Source organism: Chiloscyllium punctatum, chromosome 44, assembly GCF_047496795.1.
Source record: "Chiloscyllium punctatum isolate Juve2018m chromosome 44, sChiPun1.3, whole genome shotgun sequence".
In the NCBI taxonomy this organism is placed as follows: domain Eukaryota; kingdom Metazoa; phylum Chordata; class Chondrichthyes; order Orectolobiformes; family Hemiscylliidae; genus Chiloscyllium; species Chiloscyllium punctatum.
Window position 1 is genome coordinate 50,797,179 of NC_092782.1, and position 12,338 is coordinate 50,809,516.

General features: G+C 43.4%; 1 protein-coding gene across 8 annotated transcripts in view; it reads left to right on the plus strand.

The window, feature by feature from the left end:
- plxna4 (plexin A4) overlaps positions 1-12,338 on the plus strand; it is a 632,909-nt gene that overhangs the window by 609,988 nt on the left and 10,583 nt on the right. For all 8 annotated transcript variants that reach the window (XM_072562914.1, XM_072562916.1, XM_072562917.1 and 5 more), the window contains exon 29: positions 5,600-5,769. In XM_072562914.1, the coding sequence (XP_072419015.1) occupies positions 5,600-5,769 (170 nt within the window). The remainder of the gene's footprint in view (positions 1-5,599; positions 5,770-12,338) is intronic.

The window sequence follows — 12,338 nt, forward strand, 5'->3', positions numbered from 1 at the left end:
GGGGTAGGGCATAACATTTAGCATTGAGAGAAGATTGGCTGGCTGGCAGAAAATAGAGTATACAACAATGCATCATTGGCTGATTGACAAGGTGGAAAGAGTGGAGTCATGCAGAGTGTTGCAGCCGGGATCTCAGTTTTTTATAATTAACAACAAAGACTTAGATGAGGGGAGCAAAGGGACAGTTTGAAGAAGACACCAAATTAGTAGGCAAGTATTTTGCAACTAATAAGTAAGGAAGTTGAAGACAGCTATAGATCGATTCAGTGATTGGGAAAAAAATAAGACAGGCAGAATATAACAGGAAAATATGAAGTTGTTTAGTTTCTCACAGCACCAGGGACCTGGGTTCAATTCCACTCTCAGGCAATTGGCAGTGTGGAGTTTGTAGATTCTCCCTGTGCCTGTGTGGGTTTCTTCCTGGAGCTCCAGTTTCCTCTCACAGTCCGAGGATGTGCAGATTAGGTTTATTGGCCATGCTAAATTGCCCATAGAGTCCAGCTATGTGCAAGCTAGGTGGATTAGCCATGGGGAAATGCAGGGATATGGTGGGGTGTGGGTCTGAGTGGATTGCCCTTCAGAGGGGCAGTGATGGGGCTAAATGGCCTGCTCCCACACTGCAGGGATTCTGAGATTTAAACAGAGACCCACTGTGGAATTCCAGAGTATAGAGGGATCTAAGTGATCTGGTAATAGATCACAAAAAAGTTAAGATGCAACATGTAATCAAGGAAACAAATGAAATGTTATCCTTTATTGTGGTGGGAATTGAACATAAGTGGTAAGGCTGTTCTGCTTCAGTTATAATGGGCACAGTAAGATACCACATTAGATTAAATTCCCTACAGTGTGGAAACAGGTCATTTGACCACACTGATCCTCCAGAGTAACCCACCCAGACCCATTTCCCTCTGACTAATGCACCTAACGCTATGGGCAATTTAGCATGGCCAATTCACTTGGCCTGCACATCTTTGGACTGTGGGAGGAAAGTGGAGCACCCGGAGGAAACCTGCGCAGACACAGGAGAATGTGCAAACTCCACACAGACAGTCGCCCGAGGCTAAAATCGAACCTGGGTCCCTGGTACTGTGAGTCTGCAGTGCTAACCACTGAGCCACCATGAATACTGGGTACCACTTTGGTTGCTGATTTGCAGTAGGATATGATTGTGTTGGAGGTGGTTCAGTAGAGGTTAGCTAGACTGAGATCTGGAATAAGTGAGTTGTCTTGTGAGCAATCGTTGGACAACCTGAGCTTGTTCCCTCTTTACAGTGAGTCCAGAGGGAGGGGGGCACTAAATAAAAATTAGAGGTCACTCTTTTAAGACAGAAAGGAGGAGAATTTATTTTTCTGTGAGTTGTGTGACTAAGGAACTCTGTGCCTCAGAAGGTGGAGGAGACGGAGGGGGTTCATTGAATATTATGAAGATAGAGATGGATAGATTCTTATAAGGCAGGAAATTCAAGAGTTATCAGTGGTAGATCAGAATGTGGAATTCAAAACACCAACAGATCAGCCATGACCTTATTGAGCAGGCTCAAGGGGCTGAATGGCCTACTTTTGTTCCTATTTATTTTGTTAGTACCACATTTATCCTACACATAACTCCATCTGCACTATTTGATGACTTTTGAAATGGGAAAGTGGGTCATTTAACTTGGGCTTCAGGGAAGGGTGCTAAGTATAGTTTAGTCAACATCCCTCACATTCATGGAACAAATGTTATTTTAAAAATTCAAGTACATTCAGTCCAAATGGAATCAATGGACCCTCAGTATTACAAGTCCTGGAGGAAGTGTAAATTTTGTTAACTAATTCTGACCGTCTTTATAGAGGTGCTGCAGCAATATCTTTTGAAGGCAGAGAGCTTGCAGAATGAGAGAGCTATCAATTCTGCTGCTTGATTTTCTTTCTTGAAGTTGCCTCAACAGGAAATTTCTGTCCCTTGAAGTAATTTGGGAAAGGGAATGGGAGAAAATTATAGAGTAATTAAGCGTGGGTTCTGAAAAGGCTGAACTAGGAAAGCCATTAATTGATTCCAAATTCCTTTAAAAAAATTGAATGTGTTAGACCAGGAGGAAAGCAAATTTATTCTCAGACATAAAGCAAAAAGCACTGGAGGAACTCAGCAGGTCTGGCAGCATTCGTGGAGAGAGAAATGGAGTTGAAATGTCACACTGGACTCGAAATGTTAACTCTGTTTCTCTCTCCACAGATGCTGCCAGATCTGCTGCATTTCTCCAGCATTCCCTATGCTTGTTTCAGATTTCCAGCATCCTCAGGACGATGCTTTTATTTATTTTTTTTCTCACAATCCTGATACCAGCTTTAAACATCTTAAACAGTTGTCCCTTTGAATTGCAGCTTGCATAACTCCAAACACCACAGTCCCCTGCTCATGCAATAAACTTACTCCATTTTCTATTGTTTACAAGCAGCCCACACATTATTTTTCCTGAATTCAGTGAGTTCAAGATAGGCCAGTTGTTGTGAAAATCAAGTTACTTTTATTTGGAATGTTAGTATTATTGGCTGGGTCAGCATTTAAAGTCGTAGAGGCATAGAGATATATAGCATGGAAATTGACTCTTCGGTCCAACTCGTCCATGCCGACCAGATATCCTAACCTAATCTGGTCCCATTTGCCAGCACTTGGCCCATATCCTTCTAAACCCTTCTTGCTCATCTGCCCACCCAGATTCCTTTTAAATGCTGTAATTGTACCAGCCTCCACTACTTCCTCTGGCAGCTCATTCCGTACATGCACCATCCTCTGTATGAAACAATTGCCCCTTAGGTCCCTTTTATATCTTTCCCCTCTCACCCTAAACCTATGCCCTCTAGTTCTGGATTCCTCAACCCAGGGAAAAGACTTTGTCAATTTATCCTATCCATCCCCTCAGCCTCCGACGCTCCAGTCTATTCAGCCTCTCCCTATAGCTCAAATCCTCCAACCCCAGAAACATCCTTGTAAATCTTTTCTGAATCCTTTCAAGTTTCACAACATCCTTCTGGTAAGAAGGAGACCAGAATTGCATGCAATATTCCAAAAGTGGCCTAACCAATGATCTGTACAGCTGTAATATGACCTCGCAAGTCCTGTACTCAATGCTCTGACCAACAAAGGAAAGAAAGCATTTATTGCCCACTGATAGCCTAGTGGTATTATTGCTGGATTATTAATCCAGAGAGCCAGATAATGTTTCTGGAGACCTGGGTTTGAATCCTGCCATTGTAGCTTGTGGAAATTAAATTCAATAACAATCTAGAAATAAGAGTCTGATGGTGACCATGAATTGATTGTCGGAAAAACCCACCTGGTTCATTAATGCCCTTTAGGGAAGGAAACTGCCATCCTTGTCTGGTCTGGCCTACGTTGGACTGCAGACCCACTGCCAATGTGGTTGACTCTTAACTGCCCTCTAGGGTGGGCAATAAATGTTGATCTATCCAGAGATGCTCTCATCCTGTAAGTGAATTAAAAATAATTCTAAATGGCCTTGAGAACTTGACACACCACCTTCTTGAACCACTGCAGTCTGTCAGGTGTATGCATCCCCACAGTGTCCTTAGGGAGGGTATTGCAGGACTTTGACCCAGTGAGAATGAGGATATGTTCCTCAGTCAGGACGGTGTGTGGATGGATGGGAACTGCCCACCTGCCTTCTGACCTTGGCACAGTAGTCACAGATGCAAAAGATGCCATTGAGAACCACTGGTAAGTTACTGCAGAAGCATTGTGTGCTTCTGACACACAATGCAGACACACAATGAGAGCCCTCTTACCTGAGGAATGACATTCAATATGACAGGGGACATTTCAACCATTTCTCTCAATTAAAGGGAACATATTTCCCTGGATCTGAAAAATCATTGTGCAGGTCTGTATAACTGGAAAATAAAAAAAAAACAAAAGAACTTTGTGTGCTGGAAATCAGAAGCAAAAACAGAAATTGCTTGAAAGGCACAGCAGGTCTGGCAGCATCTGTGGAGAGAAATCAAAGTTAACGTTTTGGGTTCGGTGACCCTTGCTGAGAACTGATGGTAACTAGGAAAAAGGTTTTTTTAAATGCACATATCTGCTGCATAAAAGCCAACTTTTTCCTAGCTACCTTCAGAGGAAGGGTCATTGAACTTGAAACGTTAAACTCTGATTCCTCTCCACAGATGCTGCCAGACCCACTGAAGCTTTCCAGCAATTCTTGTTCTTGTTTTTTTTATAGTTGGAAGTGTATTTAAGTGTATGTCATGCTCTTCCTAGAGTTTCCAACTTAAGCACAAACATTCTTAAACAAGGAAATATTTTTCAAGAGTTTGGTGCTGGAAAAGCACAGCAGGTCAGGTAGCATACGAGGAGCAGGAAAATCGATTTTCGGGCAAATTCCTGATGAAGGGCTCTTGCCCAAAACATCGATTTTCCTGTTCTTCAGATGCTGGCTGACCTGCTGTGCTTCTCCAGCACCACACTCTCGACTCTAGTGTCCAGCAACTGCAGTACTCACTTTCACAGAGAAAATATTTTTGTCTCACAAGTATGTAATGTATTTGGTCTGAGCTCTGAAAAATTCAACTTGAAACATCAACTCTATCTCTCCCTCCTCAGTTGCTGCCAGAAGCTGCGTTTTTCCAGCATTTCCTGTTTTTGTTTTGAATTTCAGGCTCTACAGCTTTTGCTTTTATGTAATTTACCCTGTTTGGCCTTCAGCTGCAGTATCTAAGAATGTTTATGTCAGTAACTTATACATTGGGCCCATCAGTGCCGATTACAAGTAGCAATTCTTTACACAAAATTGATTCCTCTTGGCATGTTTAATGTCCTGAAATTTGTAAGCAAGCGTCACCTCATTTTCGTAACTGGCATAACATTTTTCTTCCAAAATAAATCTGAGGTAAAATGATGCTTGAGGCCTATCGAACAGATGAAGCCTGTCAGAGTTTCATTAATATTGTTGCCACCCTGAGCAGCTGCGAGGTACAGAGAATGCTATATTTTTTTTGTCTCTGGCTACCTCCTCCCCCCTCCACTTCTTGTATGCCAAGATAAGCTGTCACCAGTCCTGGACACGCTAGAAATATTATAATTGTCAGCTAACACGATTCTTCCACGGTGTTTGAGCAGAATGAGAATTTGCTGCCTTTGAGCGGCCACACCATTCATCTTTATCAATGCACCAGGCGCCCACCTCAAATGTTAACCCCGTACTGAACTTGTGTGTTGTTTACCAGTCGTTTCACTCCATTAGCATCAGTTTCCTACTTGGGAAAACTGTCCTTTTATTTCTCCAAATAATGAATACTTATAATTGATTAAATAAATTTGAGGGCAAAATTATGTGCTCATCATGGTTATGGAATTGTAATTGTTTTGTTTAGGTTTTGCACATAGACATCCAAAAAGAGATACTTTTGGTGTAAGATGTGTTTTTACAACCAGACATATTTAAAGTGTAGAGAGTTTGGCAGAGATGTTCGTGCTAGTGGTAAGGATTGAAGTACTGGACAAGTGTCACTTCCAATTTGTGATTTAGCTGATTTCATCTCTATGTCCTGTTCATTATTGCCACTTGGCTTCTTTTCTCTCTTCACTTTGCTGCAGGGGACCCTGCAGAAGTTTGTGGATGACCTCTTTGAGACCATCTTCAGCACGGCTCACCGAGGGAGTGCACTGCCTCTCGCCATCAAGTACATGTTTGATTTTCTGGACGAGCAGGCAGACAAGCATCAGATCCATGACCCTCATGTCAGACATACATGGAAGAGCAACTGGTGAGTATTGAAGGGACTACGTGTAGGGTGGACAGGGGAGCCAGTGACTAGACCAAGCCAGCATGTGTAAAGGGATGGAAATCATTGGCACTGGTGGAAGATCCAAGGCCTCGATTCAGCTTTCAATGTCGAAATGATTACTTGAAGAAGCCCAAGACCGTGAGTAGCTTTCCATCTTTGTAGATACTCTTACTCAACCTGTTCCAGTGCACGCCACTGCAGCAGGTGGGAATTGAGCCCAGGTCTCAGAGGCAGCGACACTACCACTGTAGCACCTGTCCAAAAGGGGAGACGATGCTTTGCATCATGTTTGACAGTTCTGCATTAAACATCGGGAGCCTTGCTCTGGAGTGGCAGCCTACGAGATTAGATTAGGATATCTGGTCGGCATGGACGAGTTGGACCGAAGGGCCTCTTTCCGTGCTGTACATCTCTGTCACTCCATGTTGCAGAGGATGATAGGGCTGGGGAAACTGAAAACCTCTGGTTTCTCCTCTTGTCCGGTCAAGCTTATCGTTCTGCTCACCTCTTCCAGGCAGTTATGCCCCAAGTGATCATGGCCTTTAGCAACTGCGTCCCAATCATTTGCGTCCATGTCCATGTCCATGACTTTCATATCTCAGTCGGGCAGGGTGTCCTTGTGGTGGAATAGTGGACACCCCAAGGAGTCATGACCCAGTTTACTGTGCAGATACTGTTTGGGTACAGAGCCGTCACTGTCCGATGAGTGTGACTGAGCTGGTGCTGATTGCTGTTGATTTAACAGTGAATGCATGCTAATGGAATGAGCACACTCCAGCATCTGAGCTCATGGCGGCTTCATTCATTCAGAATGAGTTACGAAGCTTTGGTGTAAGGAAAGGGATTGTATAATAAAATGGTTTGTTATAAATTATATGCATTTGCATGTCTTGACACTGGAATTCCAGGGGAATTTATTACAGTGGCAATAATTGTAAGTCAGGTGGTTTATTGGGATTTGAGACTTTTTTAGAATGTTAACTCAAAAAATGTGTGTGGTTTGTTTGAGTTCTGGTTGCGATCATGCTTTAACAAGGGGTCTCAATGGGAATCAGTAAAGAAAACTTGCATTTATATACCACCTCCAACATCATTAAAAATCCAAAGGCACTGCACAGGACCATTGTTCTGCAACAATTGACTCCAGCCAAAGGTTGAGACATTAGTTCAAGCACAGTAATGGCTACAGCACCAAATAAGAAATCTCAAGGAATTGTGGAAACATTCAGATATAATTGATGAACAAATGCTGTGGGGAATATGAGCTGTATGCTTTGTGTAGTTTTTCTATTCCAAATCAAGTTAAGACGTGAACAAGACTTTGCAGGCGTCACTTGGTTGGAAAAATAAGAAACTTCATTTAAAAACATTTTTCAAGTGTCTCCAATGCAATACATTGAAATGGTTGATGTGAGTGAGGACAGACTGCAGCATCTTCCTTATTGCTTCATGCCCCTCACTGATTAAACTGCTGGAAGATTAAGTACTCATTTAAAAGTAATAAAAAATAAAGCAGATGCTTACTTTCTACCAGGCATAATGTCCTTAATTGTGTGGAAGTTGCTTCATTCATCATGCACAAGAGAGGGCAAAATATGCACAATTGCAGTCTGCTGTTTCTATGACACCAGAATGTGGCCAAGAATGGATTTTATTTTAAATTAGTAGATTCCTTCCATCCCATGCTCACCCTCCAATTCCTTGGTTTCCCCATTATCCTGAAGGTCTTTCTTGTATCATGATCATGGGATTAATGGCTGGCTATTCCTGAAACAGGAGAGGTTGCAATCACATTGAAAACCAACAACCTTTGTTAACTATTTACACTCAATACAAGAGAGACTTAAGCAGGACATTGCTGGACCATTCCACACTCAGGGTCCAGTGTCATGCAATCTGACATGTTTGTTAATACTGTCAGCACTCAGCTATTAATCTCGTGCATTGATTCTTAAACATAAACAGAAATTGCTGGAAAAGCTCAGCGAGATCTGGCAGCATCTGTGGAGGGAAATCAGAGTTAATGTTTCAGGTCGAGTGATCCTTACCTGGTGTTGATTCTTACTTTGGAGACAGTTTCCATGGTGGCATCAGAACTCTGGGACCTCACCTAGGTAGACATTCTGTTTGGGAATGACAGGAGCAGTCAGGGAGATATTTGACCATGAGCTGAATTCTGTCCTAGTCCAAAGTGATAATGAAACGGATGGTGGAGTGTGTTTTAAGAAGGGTTCTTAGGAGCAGAGGGTCTTCAAAATGGTAAGGCTGCCAATGCTGGGACACAGGGAAGAGGAGAAAGCATTAAAAACGCTAAAGTCAAGTAAGCAAAGAACTCGGGTTAGAATTAGAATCCCTATAGTGTGCAAACAGGTCCTTTGGCCCAACACCAGCCCCCCAAAAAGTATCTCACCCAGACCCATTCCCCAACTAATGCACCTAACCTACATACCCCTGAACACTCTGGGCAATTTAGCATGGCCATCTTTGGACTGTGGGAGGAAACCCACACAGAGAATGTACAAACTCCACACAGTCACCCAAAGCTGGAATCGAATCCAGGTCCCTTGTGCTGTGAGCAGCAGTGGTAACCACTGAGCCACCCCAATTTGGAAGGGGTTCTCAAGAAATGCATTTAAACAAAGAATTGACAATGATACATTGGAAGTATGGGAGAGGGGTGAACATTCTCAGTGGGTGCCACTTATGTCAGAATGGGCAAGGGGTGAGCACTGTGCAAAATCCCTGCTCTCCCTCAACAGTCCCACCCTAAGGTGCATAAAAAGCATTGGACTCTGCGAGCCAGTAACCTTGGAAGGTATTGGAAAGAAGTGTTTCCTTTTTGGCTGAGCAGGAAAAGCTTTCCCACTCAGGCAGGACCTTCCCACAAAATTAGAGTTAGAGTTAGGTTTTATTGTCACGTGTACTCGAGTGCAGGGAGACAAGAGTACGTTGAAAAATGTACAAAGTCACCATTCCCAGCATCATCTGAGGTACAAAGACATCCAAGTCTTAGGTACGTAGTAGAAAACAAAAGGGATAAAGTTAAAAGTTCAACATTACAATCCCTATGAAGTAGAAAAATAAAATAAAAAATAAAGTAAAATAAAGACAAATGTTTGCCACGTAAAAAAGATTTGAAGTCGTTACATATTGAAACCCGGCACATTAATCAAAAGATTAAACACGGGGCTTCTGGTTAAGGGAGAGTTGAGCCATGAAGTGCTGTGATATTTTTGACTCCATTTTTATTTGAGCACATTTTCTTTTTAAACATAAATTCCTAAATCTGCCCTTTACTCAATCTAAAATTACTAAATTCCCAGGTCCTTGAGCTAACTTGGTTTAACTGAGAAGGATGTAGGTTTGACCCCTGACCTGCCCTCCCAGAGTGCCCTTAATGCCCTAGTAAAAAGCGTTGAAACATCACTCTCACTGTTTGGTGAAAGGGGGAGGCTTTAACACTCAGTTTGTTCCTGAAAAGTCTCTGCACAGTCAGATAACGTGATGAAATGATGAAGATCTTTTCATAGGAGTGGGATTTTCAGTTTTGCCCAGTTTTGAAAGAATTGGAGTAAGTTCAAAATCATTTGGGACTAGCCAGCTACCCTGAGATGGCAGGGACCAGGGCTCAGGTCTAATCAAAGCCTTTCTCCACCCAGAGAAGGGGACATCTCCCTTACAATGGTGGCCTGGCATCTGTGACTGTGTTTTTAATTCAAAAGGCTTAGGTGTTGAGAGGGTGCATCAAAATAGTCCAAAGGTGTGTACATTAGGTGAATTGGCCATGTTAAATTGCCCATAGTGTCAGGTGCATTAGTCAGAGGGGAATGGGTCTGGATGGGTCACTCTTCGGAGGGTCAGTGTGGACTTGTTGGACCAAAGGACCTGTTTCCACACTGTAGGAAATCTAATCTAATCTAATCTAGACAAGCCCTGTATCCCTCTTGGCTATACAGTAGGGCACAGCTCCTTCAGAACTCAAACCCTGAGGGGAGAGTGCAGCCAGATGGGGCATGGACTGATGCCATTGGGATCTTTTCATTTTCAGAGTTTGTAAGATCCCCTTTCTAACTGCCACGGAGAAGGGGGTGATGAGCTACCAGCTAAGACTGCTCACCGTCACCACCACCACCACATCCAGGGTAATTAGCGATGGGCAATAAATGTTGGCTAACCTGTGATGCCCACATCTCATGAATTAGTGAAGGGAAAGCTTTGTGGTGGCACGGTGACTCAGTGGTTAACACAGCTGCCTCACAGCAACTGTCTGTGTGGAGTTTGCACATTCTCCCTGTGTCTGCATGGGTTTCCTCTGGGTATTCTGGTTTCCTCCCACAGTCTAATGATGTGCAGGTGAAGTGGACTGGCCATACTTAATTGTCCCATAGAGTCCAGGGTTGTACAGGCTGGGTGGATTAACCATGAGAAATGCAGAGTTACAATGATGGGGTGGATCTGGGCGGGATACTCTCTGGAAAATCGGTGTGGACTTGATGGGCCGAAAGGACTGCTTCCACCTTACAGGGGATTGTAGGATTTAGAGACATTTGACAAGGTACCACACAATGGACTTGTTAATAACAGTGAAACCTGTGTGATTAAAGGGGATTAAAGAGTATTTCCAGCAGCTTGTATTTTGATTGCAGCTTTGCAGTGTCAGAAGTATTTCACTTTTGATTAAAGGGGCAGTAATCGTGTGGATAGAAAATTAGCTAAGGGACAAGAAATAGAGAGTAGTGGTGAATGGTATTGGAGGGAAGTGAATAGGGAACTCCTCTTGACCTGATGTTGGGACCTCTTCTGTTTGATATATATTAATGACAAGGGTCATTGGAGCATGGAACATATTTTTCATGAGAGCAGAGAAAGCTGTGGAGGAATCTGACTGAGGTGTAGAAAATTTTGAGGGGCATAGACAGGGCAGATGGGGGTATCTTTTCCCCTTAGTAGATTGGATCAATCACCAAGGGACAAGGTTTTAAAGTAAGGAGCAGGAGGTTTAGAGGAAATTTAAGATTTTTCACCTGGGAAATCATTGCGTAAAAGAGTAGTGGAGTTGGGGATCATAAAGACATTTAGGAACTATTTAGATGAGCACTTGAGAGGCTCAGTGCTGGGAAATGGAACCAGCATAGAAAGATGGTTGATGACCTGCCATAGGCACGATGGGACGAAGGGGCTCTTTCCATGCTGTAAAGATTCCGTCGCTCCTCTGTGACATCATTTTAAAGTATTCATAAACACAGGATGGAATTGAATGCCAGTCATCGCTGCCAGTAGGTGGTGACGGTGCAACAGGGATGGAGTGGAAACCTCAAGCTAAAGGTGGGTGAAGGGATAATGGGTGTTGAGGAGTTTGGGTCAATGGGAGAGGTGGATGCTGGGGTTCTGAGACAAAGACAGGGGAGTGGTGTTTTCTGGCTCCTCCTCCACCTGAGATTGGGTCCCTCAGCCAGGCACAGAGGGCCAGACCTCAAGGGACATCTTCTCCCCCTGAAAGTTGCTGATAAGTGCAACGGGATTGTGCCTGGCAACCATCCACAGGAGGAAGGCTTTTTACTCCTTGAACATATTCCCATGCAGTGGCCACAGGGACACAGTGGGTGTTAACATTCTCATTTATGAGGGCTAACTAGCATTTCATGACCAGCAATGGGAATCCTGCGCCAGTCCTTTCCCACACTCCGCCATTGGGAAACTGAGGCAAGGTGTCACCCATAAACAAATAGGCCTGACAGCCATAGTTCCCATGGTGATGACCTGCCTTTGATCTGGGCCGTTGCATGTAACAGTCAGGTTGTTCTGGTAAACCTCCAAGTCAGTGTTGTTTAGGTCACACCTAGATGCTGATCAAAGTTGGGCATCACAATTTAGGAAGTGGGGGAGTGGTCAAGGGAGGCAAGGTCTTTGAAATGTATTTGAGTGGTACCAGCAACTGGAGTGAAGATTGTAGGAAGTGGAGAGAGAGGTAAAGGATACAGACAACATCTGTAAGGAGCTGAAACCAATGGTAAGCAGCTGATTGAGAGTATGTTTAATTACATTTCCCAGAGCAAACTGAAGTTCACAAATAATTGATAAGAGCCGAGATTCAACTCTGAGCTAATTTCATCTGTTCAAGTGTACTTGCTGTTTATTACAGAGCTGCTGTGCAGTCAGGTCCAGATTAACAGTGTCATCAAAATGCCCCACTAGGTTGAACCCCAGGAAGCCCTAGATATGACAGGCTAGTGTGTTTTGTGATAGCTAGAATCAAAGGATATTGCCTGTTGAAAAGATTAAACCATGAGAACCAAGAAACTCAATTGTTTTAATCAGCTGGAGCTGCTTGCTAGAGGTCTGAACAATTTTAACCATTCTTACTTGTTGATGGGATGTGTGTGGAGCTAACAGGGCCAGTATTTATTGCTAATCCCTAATTTCCCTTTCTTTTTTGGCATTCATGTGGGTCTGGAGTCACATGTAGGCCAGACCAGATGCATACAGCAAATTTCTTTGAATGATAGTTTTGTGGCACTAAGAGTAACATCAAATCCCAACAATGGATG